The sequence below is a fragment of the Dermacentor albipictus genome, chromosome 9, assembly GCF_038994185.2.
Source record: "Dermacentor albipictus isolate Rhodes 1998 colony chromosome 9, USDA_Dalb.pri_finalv2, whole genome shotgun sequence".
Classification (NCBI taxonomy): domain Eukaryota; kingdom Metazoa; phylum Arthropoda; class Arachnida; order Ixodida; family Ixodidae; genus Dermacentor; species Dermacentor albipictus.
In genome coordinates this window covers 639,157-663,655 of record NC_091829.1, presented here as the reverse complement: position 1 = coordinate 663,655, position 24,499 = coordinate 639,157, and the positions used below count along the sequence as shown (strand labels likewise).

General features: G+C 44.6%; 1 protein-coding gene across 3 annotated transcripts in view; it reads left to right on the top strand.

The window, feature by feature from the left end:
- Nucleotides 1-24,251, top strand: part of LOC135909205 (nuclear pore membrane glycoprotein 210-like) — a 286,256-nt gene extending 262,005 nt beyond the window's left edge. The window contains exons 17-22 of one of the 3 annotated variants that reach the window (XR_010566632.2): nt 2,547-2,610; nt 2,686-2,875; nt 4,138-4,247; nt 23,227-23,298; nt 23,370-23,514; nt 24,086-24,251. Coding sequence is in view for 2 of the 3 variants with exons in the window: in XM_065441064.2 (XP_065297136.1) it covers nt 2,547-2,610; nt 2,686-2,875; nt 4,138-4,247; nt 23,227-23,298; nt 23,370-23,378 (445 nt within the window). In the remaining variant the exon portion in view is untranslated. Of the gene's footprint in view, nt 1-2,546; nt 2,611-2,685; nt 2,876-4,137; nt 4,248-23,226; nt 23,299-23,369 lie in introns of all 3 variants that reach the window. The other 2 variants (XM_065441064.2, XM_065441065.2) reach the window with 2 other exon arrangements.
- Nucleotides 24,252-24,499: the final 248 nt, after the last annotated feature.

Here is a 24,499-nt window from a genome sequence, read left to right as displayed (position 1 = left end):
TGTTTGGTGCGTGCAGACCGCTTGGTTTGTCTTGAAGAGTCGTTCGCGTAGTATTCTACAGATGGTAAGCGCGATCAATATTAGCTAGACTTGGCACACGACATATCGCTGCGACAAGTTCGGGATGCGATCATTACACGGGAAATTTTAAAAATCTAATTTTGACGACAAAATTCAGGGGTGCGATCATTACGTGAGTGCGTTCATTATGCGAGTAAATACGGTAGTTAGTTGGTCAAGCTATCCGATTGGCTACCCAGGTCGCGTCATCGATAATTTTTATTTGTGGTGAACAAATGCTGTCCATAATAGTTAGAATGTTGTTTAACTTGCTTCTAAAAACGAAAGAGTAACAGGAAGAGAATACAGAAAAACAATTTATCACTAAATTCAAGTACTTCCACTGCAGACAAGTGTCATCTGCTTGTGTTACAATGTTCTTGTTGACATGAGCTGCGCGGTCAGTGCTACTCTTTAGGTTTCTTTTTCAAGGACCATGAATCGCCCTTGTTGCATTGTGGGCTGCAAACCTAGCAATTGGCGACACGTCAAGTTACCACATTGCATCCCTCTGCAAGGCAACGTGCCACTGATGAGTGTCGCTGCAGCACATTGGGCTGTCAGTATCCGGTCAGCGCCAGCATCTACGTGGTTGCGGCCATCACTTCACACTGGAGGATTGCTACCACAATAGAGAGTTTTAGCATGTCCGGTATTTGAGTAAGCGCAAGAGGAAGTGAACTGGGCCTGGACGTTTTACTGGCTGAGCAGAGGTGCAAATGTTAGCAGCCTGCACGGCGCAGCCACCTGGTGGCACAGAGCTCTACCACACAAACGCAGAGCTAACATAGCATTAACCAAGTGTGTCGTACTCTGTTGCTGGTGTAAATTTTCAGCAGGTGTGTAATCTTGAACGCATTGTTTATTTAAATGTTTGAAATGTTTACACTTGTTTACAGCAATACTAGCTCAGTGTTTGGCTGGTTAAGCTCTGCGTCACCGGTTGGCTACACCGTGGAGACCCCTCATGTTTGCGCTAAGTCCCTTCATTACAGCCGCAGTAGTATGGAGGGGCTTTAGTTTACGCCTCCATCCATCTGTCAAAACACCCAGCTCGCCTGTGGTTACCGGAATACCAGACACACTCGGCACTGCAATAGGATGCATGCTACTTGCATAGCTCTCGTATGGGATCGACGACCAGGCGGCTAGTGGAGAGACTGGATAGACTTCACATGCTGGCTCCAAGATGACTGGAAGTTGATGGCACAACGTTACATCATGAGGCAGAACCAGTGTAGGTGGAGCTTAGCCCCAATCACTCGGCAAACAAGTTGAGGGGAAAAAGCATGGCTAAGGAAGAGGGTAACTTGTAACTGTTTGTAGCTTTTTAATATGATACGCTTCTCTTAAACTGGCACTAATGTTTTATTCTGGTTGTACCCTACTCATCTTTTATCCAAAATATTTCCGGAGACCTTTTAAAGGCTGCATGCTTTTTCAGTTCAATGACTCGTTTTAAGATTCCTGCCTGGGTTTGAGGCCGAAACTTCTACTGCAACTGTTGTCACAAGTGAAATAATATGATGCCATCTACGAGATTTGACAGATTTAATTTTCTCTGTAGATTTGCAGTGTTGCTCTGTAGAGCACTTGGCAGCTGTGAATCCTGTGTATACAGTGTGGTTTTGTCACTGCATTGTTGCTGTTGACATTGTTTTTCAGCAACCACCTTATTCTCAGCATATCCTTTATGTTGGGTATGTGCCATGTTTCACTGTCATTGTCATGTATGCCTCCTCTGTGCCACCGACATTGTTTTCACAAGCATGGCAACAGAGAATTACACGTAACCACACCGCTGTCATGTCAAGAACAATTCCTATGCAATACCACATAATGTAATCCTTGTCCGCTACACCAATGCTTGTTTTGGCCTCCGAAATAGATGCCAGCTGCCACTTCTTACAGAGCCTGTGTGTAGAATAATGCCTTCCACTAATAGCCCAACACTTGTTGTGCAGTAGCTCAGTGGTTAGGGCACTTGACTTCTAAATGCAAATGGCTTCGCTGCCCTTGGCTCAAATCCCAGTTATAGGTGGTTGTGGAAAACTCTTCTTTTTCTTGATGCTGCAGCAGTACCAACACTGGGGGCAATGACGAGGTGGCTTAACGACAACAGAAATCATCACTGTGTGTCATTGATAATGACAAGCTTGTCGTCGGTGTAACGAAATGGATAGACAAGGCAAACCAAATTGCAAGCGCTTAGCTGCTGTCACACTAAAAAAGACAAATGCTCTGTTGATTCCATCACAAGGCACACATAACAACTTTTGACATTATGTATTAAATATCTGCATGCTTGTCTCCTTGTCTCGGCAAACATTGTTTAGCTGTGAAATTTTAGTAGCATGCCATGACAAGCACTCTTTGTGTGCTCTTACTGGTCTTTCAATTCATTCAGGACTTGGCGAATTGTTTGCTTTGCTTGTCCCAGTTCTCTGTCCATTCATCATGGCATGTCTAAATAGAAGCCTCTGCAGGTTTGCATGTGTGACACCTTCAACAGTGGAACTTCGACTCAGCTCATCTGCATCTAATAACCAGGTATGTGCCGCTGCAAGGCACTTGAGTGTGCTCATTCCTGCAGTATGAAGAACCTGGTGCACAATGTTGTGACAGGTTGTGAGCAATGGGGGTCCCATTGAGCTGGAACTCGTCGTGCGAGAAGCCGGTGGCCGTCGACTGGCCAATGTCAGCTCACTGGATGTGTTGTGGGAGCTGTCGGACTACAGGCTAGCCCTACTAGACAGCCACAGAGACGTCACCAGCCATGTGGATGGCTCGGCTGGATACCGCCGCACTTCTAAGGGTTTGTTCAAACTCTTCTTTAGCTCCACGAGAGGGTACTCATTCTAAAATTGCTACAGCCCTTTTAGTTTATTGCTCGACTCCTAGAGTTGAATCAAATTTGAAGGGCTAATTTACAGCAATCTACAAGCCTCTACACCAAATTTTATTGGTGTGTTTTAATGCTCGGAGATGCTATGGTTTATGAAAAGTCCCTATGTTTGCTGTCATTTGAGAATAAAAATGCTTGCCATATTCGTGTCTTACCTGGGATGCAGTCCTTACTCCTGTGGTTTTATGTTCTTATGACAGGAAATAATTTTCAAAAATTGCTACCAGTGCGAATAGAATGGTGTCATGCATTGAACTGATTTTTGCCTTCTGAGTGTTGGTGCTTAGAGCTATTCAAGCATTCTGATGGAGCACATTTCTTTTAGTGCAAAACAAGCATGTGCAGCACCATAGTATGTGTCATCATTGATGACAACACCCACCGCCGCAAATTTTCAACTTTCTTGGTTCACTTGCTCAATCTGCCACTGCCTCCTGTGGACCCCCTCCCCATTCTAGTGTGCTCTACCAATACTGCATGTTGGACATTTACAACAGCCTCATCCGAGAGCGTGAACAACGTAATTGTTTCGCATGACTAGCATCAGATGCCTTGGCGACTACGAGCGATGGCATTCTTGGCACTGAGGCGGGAATGCTATTGTCTGTTGATGTGTTCAGTACTAGACACATAAAATGTCACAGAAGTGAAAGTGTCTTTGAAAGTAATCATCTAGTAAAGCCTAAGCATGTCAACGGATTGCTGCGCACACATATGCTTGAAGTTAGCTGAAATAATATGTAGCCATTTCACTGCTTTAAAAGCAACTTGTTGGACAACTATGACGCATTAAAATGGCAGTGGTATTGCTCAACATCGTCATCAGCCTATTTTTATGTCCACTGCAGGATAACGGCCTCTCTCAGTGAAGTGATCTCCAGTTACTCCTACCTTGTGCTAGCTGATTTCGTAGTTGTGCCTGCAAATTTTCTAACTTCATCACGATACCTCATTCTTTTGCACTTACAATGACCCATAAACAGGTGTTGATATCCACTTGTTTAAATTGGCCGCAGTCACAGTGCTGCTGAAATTTGTGGGAGGCCAGGTTGTTTGCACGAGCACAACCGTTTGCATAAGAGCAACCATCTACAACCACACCAGATGAGCACGATATAAAGCATGCATAAGCATTGCGCAGAATGGTGAGGTTTACGTTCGCCTTGGCACAGACTTCAAGGTGTTGCGGCCCCTCGGGAAGGTCGGCATACTCACGGTGACAGCCAAGGTGCGTGGATTCAGTGCCCAGGTGCTTCGCCAGGCAGCCCTGCCCAAACAACAGGTGTGCCTTTTCATACGCAAATTCTGCATACCATAACTGCGAGTCGGCCTAGTTGGAACATATTCATATTGATACTTGTTGTGCGCAAACAAACAGGGACAAAGAATAGGGGCAACACAAGGACGAGCGCTTTCTAACAACTGGTTTATTTTTGAAGAACTACTTACTTAAATACCCACAGAACTGCGCGATCTAGTTAACAGAGCACCCTACAGCGCATATGATACCCGCTGATCTGCGCCATCAAGTCAAAAGATACCCGCAGATCAGCGGGTATCATATGCGCTGTAGGGTGCTCTGTTAACTAGATAGCGCAGTTCTGTGGGTATTTAAGTAAGTAGTTCTTCAAAAATAAACCAGTTGTTAGAAAGTGCTCGTCCTTGTGTTGCCCCTATTCTTCGTCCCTGTTTGTTTGCGCACAACAAGTATCAATCTGCATACCAGATCTGAATGCTGTGGTCCTCTCATTGACCGTGTTGTTGTTGGCAGCCAAGCTTAACTGACATGACTGAGACACCTAACAGCGCTGTAATGAAACTACTGCAATTATTCATTGTTGCTTTGATACAATGAATAATTGCAGTAGTTTCCATTTTACAATGAATTCGCAAGTTCTCACAAACACCCCATAGACGCAAAGCACTACTATTTGGCAAGTTGATGCAATAAATAATGGGAATTATTTATATTTATTTACAGAATAAACACCGTGAGTAGGTATGAATTATCCTCGATTTACCCGCATAAGTAAAATCTCATTCATGCATGTTGGGAAAAAACACTATTTGGGAAAACATCCGGTCCAAAGTCACCAAAATAAGGCGCAGTTCTGCCCCAAAGGCAAAGCATTGATCGAGATAGCAAAGTATTCAACTATTACATGAAGTAAAGCTCATAGTCTTATGGACAGTGTAAATTGTAGTAAACGTCCACTTACTGGCTGAAGCGCTGTGTAACAGGCCTAAAGACACATGAGCAGTGCTCACTTGATAGTTATTTGCTGTCACAATAATAACGAGGTCAAGGAGCAGGAAGCATGAACTGGAAAGCTTGCCTAAAGTGTATGCGCTATGCTCTCCCTCACATTTCAACTAGGCCACATCTTCAAAACAAAGCAGATCATGCAGCGTCCAATTCTGGGCACACATTGAAGCCACAGCTTGTTATGTGGTGCTTGTGGAGAGGAAGAGGAAACAGCTGAACACTGGATACTTTTCTGTAAAGGGCTTCACCCTGCAGCTCAAAGCAGCGAGGTGGACTTTTTCAATGCATTTGGGTCTAAGGACAGTGGAGGAAAAAATAGATTTTAAGCGGGTAGAAATAACTAAACGGAGGTTATCTGATTGGTGGCTAAATTCAAAGCAAGAGTGAAATTTCACCCTCCAATAAGTACAGAATTAAAACCTTGTTAAACCGTGCCCGCTTAAGCAGTAGTTTTGTTTTAAATGTAGTAAAGCCAAATCTGCAACTCAGTGATCATTGAACATAATGCATTTTGTATCCACATGAACCATACCAGCCCATTGCGTACATATCGGTTAACACGTTGTGTTTCCACCCCACAGGGGCGTCTGCATCAGCAGGCGTTTGGTGTGTGGCGACACCACGTACCCGAGCACACGAGGGTTGGGCCCTCCAGCGTGTAGCTGTGCGCAGCTTAGCTGTGTCTGGGGAAAGAGGGATCCTGGGGGTTGAGTCAATGCTGGGTGTTTGGACCTTTAAGGCCCCCCGGCAGAGGCAACACACCCCCTTTGGCCTCTGCTTCACATAGACGGCACCTCCAGACTGACCCACCTGGAGGAAACTGGCAGTTGCCTTTTTCTGTCTCTCTCTTCTCAAATCTTCGTCTCTCTCTCCCACTTTATGGCCTTTCCTGTCTCCTTCTCTCTTCTATTTACTTCCTTCCTCCTTGGCGGCAAGGGTTAACCCTGTGTGGCTATCCAACCTTGGGTACACCATATTTGGTTGTAGTGACATTGTACGACCGCCGTCGTGCAGACTTGTATGCAAGCTCTGCCGCTTCCCTTCGTTGGGCTCTGTGGCGGTGCGGTCAGCACTGTTGCGGAATTTTTTATGTTTATTCGTGGAAACTTCGTTTCGCCCACTTCCTGATCATCCTCCTAAACGAAGGTGCACCGAAGTCTTTCAATTTTCAGGCAACTGAACACAACTTTCCCTGCTTTCACGTCGGCCACTCTGATCAATCTGGAAAGATGGTGAGAAGGATCTCACCCTTTCTTGTCTCGAAATCTCTGACTGAAGTCTTTGGACCAGGTTGCAAGTCATCGAAAATGGCAAGCGGTGATCTGCTACTGTATCTCCGCCACCAGAAACAGCATGAAAAACTACCTAATCTAGTGTCCTTTCGGGATGTTCCAGTGGCAGTTACCCCACACCATAACCGACCATGAATACCACCTGTGTCGTTGTCTCCGATGCTGATTTGCTGGAGCTATCAGAAGCTGAACTCCTGGAGGGCTGGAGGGATCAGAACGTCATCAGTTTCAAACGAATTAAGATGAGGCGGGAAGGAAAAGAAATCCAGACCAAACATCTAATACTTACTTTCAGTTCTAGTGTTTTTCCTGAGACCACTGAGGCCGGGTACCTCAAGATTTGTGTTAGGCCATATGTGCTAAATCCTCTGAGATGCTTCAAGTGCCAAAGGTTCGGCCATAGTTCACAGGACTGTCGAAGCCGGCTGACTTGTGCCAAGTGTAGTGAAAATGAACACTCCTCTGAAACCTGCCAGAACACCCCACAGTGTGTCAACTATGATGACGAGCATGCCGCATACTCGCGGTCCTGCCCGTCTTGGAAAAAAGAAAATGGAATCGTCACAATCAAAGTAAAGGAAAATATGACATTTAAGGAGGCTCGTAAGCAGCTGTCATACCTGCCAGCAAACAGCTTTGCCGAAGTGGTGCGTCAGGGGGTGGTGCCACAATGGCTCCCAGCAGCTGTCCGGCCCACATGCAGTGCGCTGGCGGTGACGCCATCTGTCCCCACCCCCCCATGGTTGCACCTAATGCCGCTCCGCCACCCCAGCAGAAGGGGCCATCCACCTCCAGGCAGGTGGCCTCAAAGGTCCTGTCCAGCGTGCCGAGGCCTTCATGCCAAACAGAGCGCTCTTCCGAGCACTCTGTTTGGCGTGAATCAATAGCCATACAGCGTCACCAGTGCCTAAGGAGCAGCGAGCCTCTTTCGACCGCTCCAAAAAAGACAAAACTCGCGTCACGGTGCCTGGAAAGGGCCCATGAGCTAATTTCCGTCTCCTAAAGTACGCTGCACAAAACACATTTATCATCATGGAGACACAATTAGTACAATGAAATGCTAGAGGACTTCTTCATAACCTCAACGACATTACAGAACTACTACACAAACACAGTCCAAAGTTGCTGTGTGTTTAAGAGACACATCTAAAACCTACAAACACTAATTGTCCTCGCAAAAACTTCATCTTCCAAAAGTACCGCGACGAGGCTAACGCCTCTGGTGGTGTAGCAATAGTAGCCGACTAGTCCGTAGCTTGCCGACACGTCGCCCTTCAGAAGCCCCTTGAGGCAGTGTCAGTTCGGCCCATTCTTTTTAGTAAATTAATCACTGTATGTTCCATTTATATACCCCCAAACCATCATCTCGAAAAAACAGACTTATAACCTCACTATCCAGCTTCCCGAGCCTTACATTCTTGTGGGAGATTTTAATGCTCACCGCACGGTGTGGGGAGACTCACTATGCGACACCACGAGAGGTCGATTGATAGAGAACATTTTAGTAAACATGGGTACATGTCTCTTCAATAAAAACGAACCGACTTATTATAATATCTACAACAATTTGCATTCTTCTATAAACTTATCTATTGGCTCGGCAGCATGCATTGTGGCGAACAGAATGCAGACTGCATGTGTGTGCGTGCGCCGAGGATTTCCCAAAATAAAGAACATACTTGACACACCATAAAGTCGTATTCCTGAAGGCGCAGCACTCAACAGGCGAGGCGACTAGAGGGATCACGCAAACCGACCAGCCAGCATAAAGAATGATGGTCACTGATTATCTTGTATGGTCTACCATAAAGACAACAGCAATACTTTTGTATGGCGAAAACAGCTGCCAGGCATTTCTGTTCCGTAACTGTATAATTGCACTCAGGTTTGCTTAGACAACAGCTGACTTATATGTCACAGTGGTACATGTTCTGTGCCACTGGGACATTCTACAGGCTCCGCTCTTATTCCGATTCCACAAATGTCAGTGTGAACGTCAGTCGAGCGAGATGGATCGAAGTGACGCAACAGTGCTGCAAGGGTGTCTACCATCCGAGTTTGAAGTTTGAAGTTTATTACAATTTTGACAATACAAGATTGTCATGGCGCCGGAGCAAAAGGCGAGACTATACACGCCTGACTAGGCCCCTGGCGCCACGAGCACAGCAGACAACAGTGCAAAAAAAAATATATACATATATACACATAATACACACATAATACACACATATACATACTTATGTATACGAATGTTACAATTATACATACAAGAAATCATTGCAACACAATAAGTATAAATAATGAAAATGAAGAAATAAAGTGCGTACAGAAAGATACAGGAAGGCAAAAAGGCCACATGGGAACAAAAAGTCTTGCAACGCATGAAATTGCATATCAGTCGAAAAAACAGGAAATAAATTACAAAAAACAGGTGTCATTTGTTGGAAAAATACAGTTTTGATTTCTTTCTGAATATTGAAATGGTTGAGGAATCTTGCATGATATCAAATAAAGCATTCTCATCATTAAATAAATTAGGAATCTGCCACTGTAAAAGCTGATTGCCGTAGTTTGTTCTAGTTTTTACCTTAGTAAAGTTCCTAGCTCTTAAGGTGTAGTTAGTTGTGGTATTAGTATATATAGAAAAAAAGTTCTCACGATTGCCTATGAATTCTAAAAAAGCTTTTTCGGATAACTTTTGTTTATACAGACTAGCGACACTCAAAATACTGTCCTGGTGAAAGTACTCAGAGGTATGTTCGTACATCGATAGGTTATTAATAATACGAACACACTTCTTCTGCATTCGGAATAGAGTTTCCAAGTTAGCCTTAGAAGTGACGCCCCAGATGAGTAGACAATAGTGGAGTCTAGAATGGATAGTAGAAAAGTATAACTGACGTTTAAGTTTTAAAGGTAACAGCGTGCGATGCTTATTGAGCATACCAATTAATTGTGCTATGCTACGTTTAATATAACTTACGTGATGCGTCCACCGTAGATTTTCATGGAAGAGTACACCCAAGAACTTGTACTGGGAAACCCTTTCAAGTGGTTGCGATTGAAATATTAAAGAAGATGCGAACTTAACTGGTTTGTTAATAGGAGTAAAAACAATATACTTTGTTTTTTTAACATTTAGGCTCAACTGATTAGCCGATAGCCACACTGAAAGGGAATTTAACCAGTTGTTAATAAGAGGAATTAGAGTAGAGATGTTATCAGAGGAGAAAAAAACGTTTGTATCGTCGGCATATAATACAATCTCGGGTGTTCCTGGTATTGCCACGATATCATTGATATAAAGAAGGAAAAGCGTAGGACCTATAATAGAACCCTGCGGGACGCCGTACCTAATGTCTGCTAAATCTGATTTTATGCTGTTGATTTCCACAAATTGGGAGCGGTGCGATAGATAGCTACGCAGTAAGTCTAAAGCAATGCCTCTAATTCCATAAAAGGGTAATTTAGAAAAAAGTATGTCATGTTTAATTGAATCAAATGCTTTATTGAAGTCTAAAAATAAACCTATCGTGTATTGTTGGTTTTCTATATTGGTAACAATTTTATCACGTATTTCAAGTAACGCAGATTCAGTGGATTTACCCCTTTGAAAGCCATACTGATTCGGGGATATAAGGTTATGCTTCTGCATGTGTCCAGTTATTCTAGAATTTAAGGCTTTTTCAATAATTTTTGAAAAAACTGGAAGTATTGATATCGGCCGGTAATTACTGATGCAATCAGTTGCGCCACCTTTATGCAAGACGACGATCCTAGCAATTTTCATGTTATCCGGAAATGTGCCTGTAGAAAACACAATATTTGTTATGTCACAAAGAACACTGCATAATAAATCCGCGACTGCTTTAATTGGTGCTATTTTAATACCGTCATAACCACAAGAAGAGCTGTTCTTTAAATTGCTAATAATGTGTGCTATTTCTGTAGGTGTAACAGGACGAAGATACATAGTATTTAGCAAACTGGTGTTAATATAGTCCTTAAAGTTGTTGCTAACTTCTGAGTCAAAGGAGCCAAAGCACAAGAACTGCTGATTGAATACTTCCGCGAGGGATTTGTGTAAACCGGGAAATTCTGTAAACCGGGAATTCTCAGGGATCTTGAGTAGTCTGGAAAAACTCTGGAAAAACAGGGAATTTGCTCTTAAGGAAAATTAGCTGTAATTTTATTTAAAGGTTCGAAAGTCGCGGTAATGCTGGCTCGAGTAACAGACAGGAATCGTAATGAATCATGTTTGACGTCCTGTCGTCGGCTGAAGGTGTTGCCAGTGTACAGTCAACGACCGACTTTCTGGATTCCCGATAATTTGGACAACTTTGCGGCACCACCATGTACCCCATAGAGTTGACGTATCAGAACGTCTGAAATTTCATACACAAGAACTCTTCACCGTCCGATTTTCCGGACGTTTTACTGTGACCGGTCCGAAACGGTATTAATCAAAGCCAACACTGCTGCCATTTTGATTACCTCACCGCCTGAAACTGGCACTTGCTTGCAGATCCGCTGGCAGCCGTAGCCATGCCTGCAGGCCTAGCTGCTTCTATGTTCGCTATGAAGCTTCTTGCCATTGGGTGCCATGTTTTTTATTGAAAGAATTCGCTGCTGTCAGCAATGGCACGGACTCTGCCTCTGCGGTCCCCGCAATAGGCTTAGAAGCTTGGAAAGCCTGGTGCATTGCATAATGCCAGTTCCCGAAAGTCAGCTTCGCCTCTGTACAGAAACGTTACTTGGTAAAACATACGCAAAAGTACTGCAGTGAAGCATAAGCATGGGAAGGGGCTATTGCCACGGGACACAGTATGCATTCCTTAAAGGGGTTGGGACACCAAATTTTGAGGCTATAAGAAGTATGTTGTAGGCTGCTTCCGTATGCAAGGACACCCACAACGAGGTATTGGACGCTGCAAACATTTCAAAATAATTTTAATTCACCTCCAAAATGTCATTAAAGGCTCCTTCTCGTAGTCGAGACCCATTGCTAGCGTGGCAGTTATGACGTCACAGCGGAGGAACGAAAATATTGACGTCATAGCACACTAGTACAAAAACGTGACGTATGATGAGCAGTGATGAAATGCCGATTACGGAGCCTGCTGAGCCGAGCGACCGAGCATAGCCTCCAATATGACCGAGCTACAGGCACATAGAAACCCTTTCTTAATGCAAAGAAGATGTAAGGCGTGCAGACATGGACACAGGAGGAGAGAAGTGGACAACACGAACGCTACACGGCGGCCCGCGAATGGCAAACTGCGTGCGGATGGGCCTTTACATGTTGAGTGTAACACTAGCCGGCCTACTCTGAAAGGGACCAAGATATGCAGCGTTCATGTTGCCCGCTTCTCTCCTCGCGTAGTCGCACAGTTCGGCAGCTTGGAGCGGTCTCTCATTCGCTTGGCCTTGTGAAGGGCCCGTCCACGTTACCGGCACGGAAACTCGCCGCACGCCGTTTGTGGGCTGCTGTGTGACGGCGGTTTTGCTCGCGAATGGCAAGATTTCCTTGCAGTAGAGAGGATGGGCCCGGGATCTATTTGTGCGGCAGCCGTACTGCGAAGCGGCGACCGAGGAGTGGTCACTCTGGCACTGACGGCAGCCTCACTGCCTCTGATCATTTGGCGCCGCAGATATTGTCTCTAGGCCTTTTCTGGATCATTTCAAAGCTAAAAGTTACGGCGCTTCTGAATTAATCACCGACTCTCACAAGCCACAATATTTTCTTACTGTTGTCGCTCTTTGCAATAATTATAATAATCGCAACATGCACTTCGAATCGCCAGTTGTTTACCTCTGCTGGCGGAGCACGCGTATGTGCGAGCAGACGACACAGCATAGTTGTCCGTCACTATTTTTGTGACCCATGTGACCAAGCCATGTTGCGTTTCCTCTCCTATGACGTCATAGCATCACTCGGAGCCCAGAAACTGAAACCGAAACCGCTCGGTATAATAATGCTATTATTAAAATATTTATCGGGTATATATGAATCCCGCGGTGTGTATCGTGCTTCCTGAAGCAGTACGCAACGGTTGAATTGAAGAACACATGAACGAAAACTTTTATGTCTCCACCCCTTTACTTATACATGCGTGCACCTGGTATTTCCTGTCACAGTACAAGCAGCGATATGCCTCATACGTTTACCAACAGGCAGTTACAGAATTTTCGAATGTGCCTGTGGAGGTTTGAGCCCTTAAGGGCAGTAAATCACATGCATTTATTTTTTTCCAACTGGCCGATTTTTCAGCCGTTTTCGCGGCCCCTAAGAAGTTTGAAAACTCAGACGTGGACTGTGCAACTGACCAAGAAGATGCTTCAAATGGTCCATGGGGCGAACGAGTGGCAGAAGGAGTACAAGAACAGAAGGGACCTATGCATTGAGGAATGAACGGGAAAGGAAGTGTGCTGTTACCGTTTTGAAGGAGCTTGAGCTCAAAAAAAAAAAAAAAAGTGTTGGCAGATGCCGAGATGCAAGTGTCCGTCATCCAAACCAATATAAACTCTTTAAAGCAGTGAAACACAACACTGAGGCGTCGTGTGCGGGCCTCAGTGTTGTGTTTCAAAAAAAAAAAAAATGTTTTTGAGAGTATGTCAGGTCAGTTGAGGTTGATAGAGCTGTTGATAGAGAATCTCAATTGTGACAAAGTTTGGGCCTCATACCACTGAGCTTGCTATCAGTTGATAGAAATAGCTCATATTCGAAAATATTTGCTTTTGTATGCATCTCCTTTTTTATTCGTATTTGAAAATGTCTGACTTAATTTGCAATTTTTTTCGAAGACATTTTATTTGCTGTGTATTTTACTGACCCCTCCCTTCTATTCTCTTTTTGCATAACATAAACACTACTCCTTAGTATTCAAATTGGATTAAGTAGATTTTTTTTTTCATCTGCTTACTGGAGAGTGACAGCACCGGGCGATATGGTTTCAGCTCATCTTGACATAAAACATAGTTCTGCATCACTCAGGGAATCTTGCAAAGCCACTCGGGGAATACCTGGAAAACTCAAGGCATTTGGAGATGTCAACTTGGTAGACGCCCTGGGTGCTGACGTTAGTATAAACTTCACTTGAGAGAATGATGCGTTACACTCTGGTGTCCAATTGTAGACTGCATTTTTGCCACAGAATACTTGTCAATGGGTAAACAATGTCGGCAAACTAGCGAACAAAACGATGAAAATACGAACATAGGCGAATTGATGGATGAAGTTCTCATGCTGACTGTACTGGGTTGAAGGAGCTGACCACTTCAATCTTACGAGGATTGGGTCTGATGCCATCCTTGTCGACTAAGTGTCCCAGGACCAGTATTTGACGTTCACTGAACTGTCATATTTTTTTAGTTCAGAACCAGTCCAGCTTTTGCAGTGCAGTTGAAAACAAAGCTGATGCCGTCGTTGTGTTCTTCAAATGTATGGCGAAAGGTTGCAGCATCATCAAGGTAACACGTGCATATCTTCCACTTTAGGCCATGCAGTACTGCGTCCATAAATCTTTCAAAGGTGACAGGAGCATTGCAAAGGCCAAAAGGCACAACGTTAAATTCGAATAGGCCATCTGGACTCGCTAGTCTTTTTCTTGGCATCAGGTATTTCGTCAGGTATTTCATCAGGTATTATCCATAGGTACTTGCCAATAGCCTGATCGCAAATCAAGTGTTCAGAAATAAGAAGCAGCATTTAAGCAATCAGTGATGTCATCGATTTGTGATAGAAGATCGACATACATCCTTTTTCGTCACCGTGTTTAGACGTCTGTAATCCAAGCAGAATCTCCATGAGCCTTATTTTCGTCTTCTTTTTTTTTTTTTTCGAACCACGAATGCTGGTGTTGCCCATGGGCTAGACGACCCTTGAATGACACCTTTGTTCATCATCTCCTTGACTTGTTCTGCAATAACTTTGCGCTTGGACGATGACACTTGGCAGGGCTTCTGGTGGATGTCGTTTGTTGAGCCGGTATTTATTCTGTGGCGAGCATGGGACTATGGTAAATGAAGTGCTGCATCTCCATGTGTGAAGTCAAATGCAGCAACATGCCAGCAAAGGACCTGTACCAGTACTTGCCGTTCCGATGTACAGAGAGCCTTGCTAATCATACCAAGCATTTCTTCAGAAAGAATGGCAATTATCGCAAGGAGAGCAAGCTGTAATGAGGTCCCCGATTAGTGCCACTATTGAACTGCATGAGGCTTCATCGAAGAGAGAAATTTTCATACCACGAGGGAGGACAACCGGCGCGGTGAAACAGTTCAGCGCCCATAATGTGGCAACTACTTTCGTCATGCGTACGACGGAGCAGGGCACAAGTACGTTTTTTAGCACAGTTTATGCTGAGAGGCCTATCTTCAAGGTCACAAGTGTCGGTGGTAGTTGAAGATACACGAACAGGCATTAGCTACCGTAATGGTGCGTTCACTTTATCAAGAACACTGAGTGTGTCCCTGTCTTCGCCATGCGGGCTTTGTTTGGAAAGTGCTGGTATAAATAACTTGTTCAACGGTATTTCGCCATTACCACAGTCCACAGAAGTGATGCATTGTTGAAGAAAGTGATACCAAGAATTACGTCATGCGATCAGCGAGAAAGAACAAGGAATTCTGACACAAACAATTTCGCAGCCAACAAAACACTCACAGCACAAACACCAAGTGAATAAAGCCACTCGCTGCCTACTCCACGAAAGGTAATAGCGTCGTTCCAAGAAAACAGAAACCTATGGTCTAGACAGTTCTTGAAAGCGAGGCTCATCACCGACACAGTCACCCCAGTATCAACTATCGCCATGGTCAATATTTTGTCAATCAACACAGTCACTTTGCTTTTGAACATCACAACAGGCAGAGGTATTTCTTGCAAAGACCATCCTGTGACCTCACATCCATTGGCCACATATGCTAGTTTCCCAGCGGCAGTGAAGATGAACGGCGCAAAGGGACGAAGAGCAATGGGGTGCTGTCAAACTCCGCTGGAATGCTGGCAGAACGCGACGTCTGGTCTTGTGCAAGAAACACTCCCTTGGAAGCAAATCAGTCGTCCACAAGTCATATGAAGTATGGCTTCCATGTGGCAAGAACATTGGTGATGATTGACGGCATTGCTTACAATACCGAGCTATACGGCCTGTGGAACCGCAGTTGTAGCACATGGGAGGGTCGCAGTTCACAGCATGTTCCTCAATACGAATGCTAGGCCACTGTGGGCAACGAGAAAGTTTGTTGTCAGGTGGTTAACATGTCTCTGCTTCTCGCTGGAATCCGTTGTACCGGTCTAAAGGTAGTAGGGTCGGTGCTGTTCTTGTCGCGGCCTGACATCATAAGTCAGAGTCTTGCACGTAAAAATACGGCTGTTCTTGTTATGGCCAAGCGTCTAAGTAGGAACCCTGTCGTAGAGACGTGCCTGTGGTTGAGGTGAGAGTTCATAATCCTCAATGCCCCTCGCCACAGGATACGAGGACAAGAATGCAATGTTTGGCTCAATGTCTAGTGGCAAGCGGGAGCTATGCGTGCCTAGGTGTGTCACTCGCATGTGCAGGCAAACTATTTGTTGGATCATTGATGCAACATCGAGCTACTGGTTGCTATCTATGCTTGCAACTGTCGCCACATCGGCTAGCCTGCCAAACTTCGGCGTGATGCGCCTTGTCTTAAGTTATTTGAAAGTGCGACAGTCACGAATGATGTTGGCAATGGAAACCAGGGTGTCTTTTGTGATGAGGAAGCAGTAAACTTCCTAGGTGACACCTTTTAGGCTGTGCTCGACTTTGTCTTCCTCAGACAATCCAGAGTCCTTCATCCTACAGTACTATTACGGCCTCAATGTCAGTCATGCAAGTTTCACCTGGCACTTGCGTGCGTTGCAGTAGTGTCTGTTCTGCCCTTTTTCGTCATGAAATCACAGAATCGTTCTTCAATTTCGGAAACAAACCTGCCCTGAGTTGTTAACGTTTCTTTGTGATTGTCGAAACACACTAACACACTATTGCAGTACCTGTTAAGAAGGAACATGATGTTCGAAAGCTGAGAAGCGCTATTCCACTTGTTGGCAGCGCTCACCCGTTGATAATCTATGAGCCATTCCTCAACGTCTTTGTCTGGTCTTCCAAGAAAGGGAAGCGCATCTCTTTGTTGTCGTATGGAACTGGCTGGCACAGCGGTTAGAATTAAAGCCCCTTAAACTTTGTAAAGTAGTGCCACGCTTTGAAGAATGCCGCCTCCTCCTCGAGCACTCTGGCAGACGCCGACGCCACGTCGCTATTGGCCTAATGGCATCATGTGGCCCCTTGCGCCGGCTTCGTTTGTATACAGTCACGCTTCAGTGCCATTTTTGCTCGAGAAGCGGTGCTTGTTGGCGCCATTTCTCCCATTCCTATTTTGTGTTGTTTTGATTTTGTGAATGCCTTGAAGGATTTTTTGTGGCAAGTGCGATGTCGCTTCATGTCATTTTCTGTGACCAAGACCTACTGCGCATTCGGATGCCAATATAGTTTTAGCAAAGGCAAAAATCTGTTCGCAATGCCGTCCGGTAAGCACGACGGGTCAAGGAGAAAGACGTGGCTTCACCGAATCGGGAGGGAGAACTTCTGACCAACTTCTTCCCCGTGACTATGTGGGGCAAGTTGCGTGTCTCTCAGAGTATAGTAATTGCCAGGCTTGCGTATTGTGCTGAAGGCAATAACGTAGTAGATATTGCACAGTTCACTGTGCATGTTGTCATTTGTGCGCACGCTTTAACGCGATTTTTACGCAATGTCTGCTTTGTTTATATACGCACTACGTGGTCGTGTTAGTCGTATTTGGTGCGCTTAATCGTGCTTGATAATAATTATGCCAACCGGCTTGAGTTTGCGTGCACGCAAGGTTGCGTGCGATAACATGATTACGAAATTTTTAAGATTCGGCGCAGTCCTTTTGACAAAATTTCAGTCTCGATCATGAAAGCGCCTCAGGAGAGCAGCTCTCTGCCCTTTGTGGTTACTTACCAGCCTTCTTTAGATAGAATAGCTTTGTTTCCTTCATTTGTTCGTGTTCCTCGTTGACGGTCGCCCGATGGATTTGCGATACAGAGGCACCGATGAAAAATGCGCGTGCTCTCCCGAAACAGTGTTACGCGGTGCGTTCGTCGCCGAGCAACAGCATCATAGGTACTTGAGACATATGTGCTAATTCGCATGAGCTCTAAAGTGTGCAAAGCTTAAGATGCGGCCGTGGAGCACTGGCAAAGAAAAAGTGCGGTCACCCGCCCGTTCTTTGGCTGGTTTAGTCGTCATTCGTGCTTAGTCGTTTGCTCGTTCGTTCGCACGCTCGTTTAGTCGTTCGCTTGCTCATTCATTCCCCTATTAGTTTCTACAGTCACTATGCCTAATTGACACGCGCTTACTGTAGGACTCTTAGGCTGGTGCATTTATTTACGCAATGCGACAATAAATGGTGCCCATGGACTTGTGACTGCAAAGGCAAATCTGTAATGCATCTATGCTGAAAATAAACTGTTACCTTGCAACTCGAACGCCGTTTCATATCATTTTGACCTATAGATAAAACATCATTTCACTTCCTGCAATTTCGGCCGCGTCATGGCGGGGGAATTCTTTGCGCGATCATGACTTGACTAATAAAGTTCTGTCTTGCAAATGTTACTTCGGAGGGAGTGCAACCGTCCTCAATGCATGCACCTCAGTGCAACTTGGTTCACGACAAGTACGTCACTTAGTAAACGGACGAACCAACGCACGATGAAGTGTTATTCGTGATAAGTCATTAACCTGAAAAAAATTACTGAAGCCCACAGTGGTATTGTTTGAGATTGAGTCAAGCATGGTTATCACGCTCCCGCTTCGCGCACGAATGCTAAAAACTTATTTTATTTTCTTGTGTACGCAGAGTCCCGACTCGATGATCAGCCGCAGTATTTCTGTCGACGTTGAGACACGAGAAACATAATAGCACCAACGCCCACCTCCTGCCTTTGCGCGCGCTTAGATTGGCAAGCACGCACGTTAGTGGCACTGTCGCTTGTAATACACTTTCGAACCTTCAGAGCAGTGATCTCCGTCAGCCTTTGTACGTCATAGCTGATACGCGCTGCGAATTCATATGGTAAAGGCGGCGCGGATTCTTTAGGTTGAGGGCTTCCTGGAAGTCAAAATGTTGTAATTCAATGCTAAACGTGTTATTTACAACCATTCGCAACAAGATCTTGCGACACGCCCTTGAAAAATGTTGCGTACCTAATTGTAGGGTATGCGATACATTCGCAGTCCTCAACGCACAGCGTTAACACTCCTTCAGATACTTTAAAGAAATAGTTATCAAAAAATGAAACAAAAGCTGCTGTTACTGAATTTGTATAACCATCCGACTAGAAATTCTATGCTGTACACGAAGTTACGCGGAGCTGGAAAGCCAACGTGAACGCGTAAAGAGCACTGCCTTGCTATGCATGCATTCACTCTGTGAAAGATCGTCTGCTGCGCTCGAGCATCGTAGGCGGCGCCACGGTCGAGGAGGGACCGTGAAAGAGAGGAGAAACGAGGAGTAAAGACAGAGGAGGAGAGTGGCACTACTTTACGAAGTTTAAGGGGCTTTAGTTAGAATGGGCCATTGTTTGTCTGCATCATTGGCCATGTTCAACTCTGGTGGCTTCGGTAGAAGTCCGGCAAAGCGAAGGCTCTGTCAAAGAACTTGTGGTTCAGCCTCCATCTTCAGGTGTCGATTACCCAGTACCTTCCACCGCTACTGTTACGAATAGTTGTGATGAAATGGTTTTATTCACGAGAGATGGACAATGGTGGTAACGCAGTTCGGCCTCCAAAGCTCTTCCTTCTCTTTGGCCCGTATTCACAAACCAACCTTATCTTAACGCTATAAGGCGCCCTTTTATAAGGATAAGGAAAGTATAAGGTTGAGAAAAGGCCAAGGTATGATTCAGAAGCGTCCCTTATTGCGTGAAAAGGCGTCCTTATCGAAGGCGGCCTTATCGTCATAAGAGATGAGCATGGGTGCGAGGCTATGAACTTTTCTTGGCCTTAAACCGCTCAGTTATTAAAAAGGAAACACATTTTTGTCGCTGAGAACAATAAATATAAAAATTGGATGGCGCATTATTACGCGTTGTGAAAAAGCAATGTCAAAAGAGAGAGTTCTAGCTGTTGCGCGTCTCTCATCTGCAGATGAGAGACGCGCAAAAAAACGGCAACGCGTGTTGCCATGGCAACACGCGTTGCCGTTTTTTTTTCCATTTGCGGTGCTTCATTTCTTATTTCCATTTTGCGGTGCTCGAGCGCAGTTCCTTCACTTTTTCTCTTGTGTGTTAGCTATAACTTGCGTTAGATGCTGTAAATATTGCGCTATTTATTTATTTATTTCCTTATTTGTTCATTTATTTGTGTTTTGAAGTGTTCGTTTGCTTATTGTAAGATCTGTTGTGGGAATGGCCACTGAGAGGAAAAAAAAACAACTTTACGGAGGAGGAGCGGGGAATTTTTATTGACTTGGTGACGAGAGAGAGCAACGTGCTGGAGAACAAGCGTACTGATGCGGTGTCCCTGAGCGAGAAGAAAAAGAAATGGCAGCAGATAGAACAACAGTTCAACAGTAAAGAACGGAGTCCACCCGCGCACGGAGCATCAGCTACGCAAGCGTTGGGACAACTTGAAAGAGAAGTAGCAGCACGGGCGAACCGCGATCGTCTGGGCTCGGAGCAAGTGGCAGGATGGAGAGAAGGTGTACCACCGTTCGTTTTGAAAAGCGGAACCTGCCAAGAAACTCGCCGTCGTTGTACATCTCCGTGACATTCTGACGGTCCCTGAGTACACGCCGGATGAGCTTTACATAAGGAAGGGCTTTGCGAACATCGGCTTCCCTTAATAGGGCGACAAAATCGACTAGCTCCGAAAAGCTGCTTGCGTGGTCGGCCATAATAACTGGCGCCTTAAGGTAGCTGCCGAGCTACCTTAAGGAACGCTCCTTTTCCGAGCCGGTAAGGTTAAGGAAAGGTTCGACTTAAGCACAAGGTTTGTTTATGAAACGCGTTAAGGCGCTGAAAAGGTAAGGAAGGCAAAAGATAAGTATAAGGTTGGTTTGTGAATACGGGCCTTTGTCCTCCCTTCTTTATCCCTGCCTTTCGTATCTCCGTTACAATAATAAATTGTTTATGGCATTTTGATGCTTGTCACTATTTTTTCTAGAGCTTAAAAACCTAGGGCCTTCATTTAATGTAAAAAACAAATTAATGGTACAAAAATATAATCTCAGTACCCCTCCAATGGCTGGTAATCTTGTGTAAGGTCTGTGTCAACACACCTTCGCTATCAAGATGCGCTTCTCTTGAAGCCAACCTGTCAATGTAAGCACTCAATATAGAGAGCGTCCCAGCTAACTTTAGCGAGAGTTTAAAAATGTGCAAGTGCCACGTAACTGGACAGAACAAAGGTCATTTTGTTTGCTGTCGCTTGGAGATACTCAAACTATATTTTTTCTGGGTAATTAGATTAGTCCTAAATAATTCATCAGCTCCTCAGATATTAAAATTATGTGAAGAATGTTGATGAGAAAATTGTAGAGCGACATGAAAAACTCCCGATACAACTTTCTATTCCTCAATACATGCTACATAAAAGTGTTTTTTTTTTAGTGTGAAAGAAGCCCACAAATGCACGCGAAATTGCCGCGCGACTGGCTGCTTGAGGCACTTTGTGTGTATTCGCGGGCTTCTTTCACACTCGCAAGAACACCTTTGTGTAGCAAGTATTGAGCAACAGAAAGCTGTATCGGGAGCTTTTCATGTTCCTCTACAATTTTCTTATTGACACTTTTCATCTAAATATAATATTTGAGAAGTTTATTAATTAAGACTAATCATCCAATTAGACAGATCGAAAAGAATTGTTTGAGTATCTCCAAGCGACAACAAACAACATTATCTTTGTTCCGTCCAGTTATGTAGCATTTGCGTATTTTTAAACTCTGGTTAAAGTGAGCTGGGACACCCTGTAGAATCTTGCTGAAGGTGCTGGCCAACTGCATGGTCCTTGGCCTGATCACCGAAGCACTTGACTGAGCTACTAGGGACATCAAGAAAACCGTTGGTCATATTCATGCTAGCACAGTATCACTTGGTCATGTGCTCCTCGTTATATCATGATGCCTTTCAGCCCAGGTGGCCAAAGTATCGACAGGCCACCTTAGCTAAAGTCACTGGAACTTGGTTCCAGTGACATAAGTATTTCATAAAGTTCTTTCCAGAACTCCCAGTGGTTGTTGCACCTTAAAACATACCTCTAGGCATTTTCTTTTCTGAACCGCTAAAAAGCTTTTTAGTCAAACAACACAAAATACAAAATGCATCCTCGTTGATCACTAGCACGTGTGGAGATTGCGACTGATTGCTTCATCTCCTTTATGCATCCCCTCATCATGGCATGGATCATTTGGGGTGGGGGGTATTCTTGGTGACTGGCCAATCGGCAGTGGCAAGACAAGGTATGCAGTACTTCTAGCCTTAGCCCTGTAGTAGTGCAGTGGCAAGACAAGGTATGCAGTACTTCTAGCCTTAGCCCTGTAATAGTGCCACCTTGTGGCATCCATGCAAAACTCGCGTAAATGCACTTTGCTGGCTGTGCCATTAAACCATATTCTTGTTCCCTATAAGAACTGCCAAACAAGCTTATTAATTAAGCAGATGAATTGTCTTTGGTTTGTCGTGGCTGTTATGCGACTGCTGTGGGTTGCAGTAATAGCAAAGCAACTTGCTGACCACAGCCAATGACATCAGTGGTGTCCAAAAAATGCTGGACATTTTGTTTCCTCTGGTTTCTGGCACCCACTTTTTTGTATTATGTGAGCTGACAGCAACATGTAGGTGTTTTAGAGCTGGCTTGTCACTATCTGTCTGCACCTTTGATGCTCTGAATTCAATTGAAAGAATGAACTTGGCTTTTTTCATGCATTTTAGATTGTGCACAGTGTGTTCTACGTTTCTGAATACAAGATATGACATTCCTATATGTCAAAGGAATGGCCTTCAAGACTATATGCTGGCCCGTGCTGTCGCAGCAGCAGGATGTCTCAGAGGCCATACACCACTAATCCATGTTTAAAACTTCATTGCAGTCATATAAAGTTGGGAAGCATCTAATGAAAACATAGTGCCCACATGTCACTTCCTGGCATGTTCTGCTACTGCAAGCATGTCATGGTGCAATGGAGAGCCATTCCTGCATTTATTTTTCCGTCCTATTGATGATATGTTCCATAACCTTCCATAAGTATGAGGAAGCCATCTCTATGGAGGTGCAAAGCAGGCACCACTTGTTGCAACATGGGTTTTAAATTTAACATTTATTTGCACTGAATGCTTTTAAATTTCTCAGTACTGAAAGTTTGGCCAAAGCTTGTAGAGATTGACAAAGTAGAGAGCATAGCAGGCTTCTAAAGTGAATGTAAATGAATGTTCAAAACAAGCATGTGAAGGAAATGTAAGCCATAGAAATCCTCAAGAAATTACAGTACATCTTTTTCAAAACGTTGCCAGTAATTCTATCCCTGTAAAGTGGGTTTCTTTTCTACCCTGCATAGCCACTGCTTGTCTAGGCTTTGACTCATGAATACACCCTACTGTCTGTCAAAACACCTGCAACGACAGTTGTAACTCACTGAATGCTGCATCTCTGCAGGTGCCACTGGTGAGTGGCTCACTGCAGCTGGAGCTGGTGGATGGCCTGTCAGCAACGGAGAGTGCCCATCAGGTGAGGAGTTAGTAGGGGCTGTAGCCCTGATTGCATAAGTCTTATGGAGACTCCCTTCTTTTCTTACACAGGAGCTGTAGTTGACCAGCCATGTCACCCCCTAACTGGTGGTGGTCCTTTACTAATGGGGTTTGATAGATGGCAATAAAGCCAACCTGGCATGGCTACCACCCGCCTCTATTTACAGAGCAAGTGTCAGCTGAACTGTCGGCAACAGTAAGGACACTCCCATATTTATGTCAAATGGCAGAATAATAAATATTATAGCAAAGGATAATAAATATTATAGCAAAAGAACAAAAAAGACAACGACAGCTGTATAGACTTGTTAAATGCACAAGCGATTGTAATGTAGCAGACAGGTTACGTTTGTGAAAAACTGCTTAACAGAACTGGCTGTACACAGAAATGTTGAAGAGATAGTGTAGTATGAGTACTTGGCTCTGTCTAAATTTTAAAAAAATAGTAATAATTTTGTTTCAAGGGTGACTTCAGCACCTTTTGTGGTACTATGTGTTGTTATGATCAACCAGCAGGAATAGTGACACCGCAAAAAATCACTTCGTGAAGCTGGCAGTGCGTCCCCCTCGGACAGCCCTGTGGTGCCAGCAAGGTGAGACACCTTTGGCGGATCTAGTGTGGTTTGTTGGTTCACTGTCGCCATCACAGACCAATGGGAGCAAGAAACTCCTGGAAAAGGGTGTTCTGCAATGTTTTCTCCCAGACTCCAGTAACAACCGCCACGATCGTTTGTCATATGTCCCAGCTAACTGCTGGTTCATTCCAGGAACCAAGACATGCCAGCCTGAGTCAAGCGTGACAATACCTGTCTATGAAGCTCCCCTCCTTTCTGTCTGTTCAGTGAACAAAAGTGCAAGAGTGATTGTGTGAACCCTTGCCCTCAACGCGGGTCCTTCGACGATTTTGGATGCCCTGATTGGATGAAGGTGTGACAGCAATTTCTCTGGCCTGGGGATCTAGGGAGGACAGAGGAGGCTTTAAACAGCCGTTTTTGACATCTTGGTGTGCTTCATTTTCAGTCATGCTAGACTGATGAGATGTAACATTCTCCACTCTTCATGTAGATGTTGTAAATAAATCCATTACTCCTTGTCCTCAATGAGAACACATTCTTCCCTTCAACAACGTCCTTAGCGTGGATGAGTCGGATGGTGGCATGGACCAGCTACCCCTTTTGACA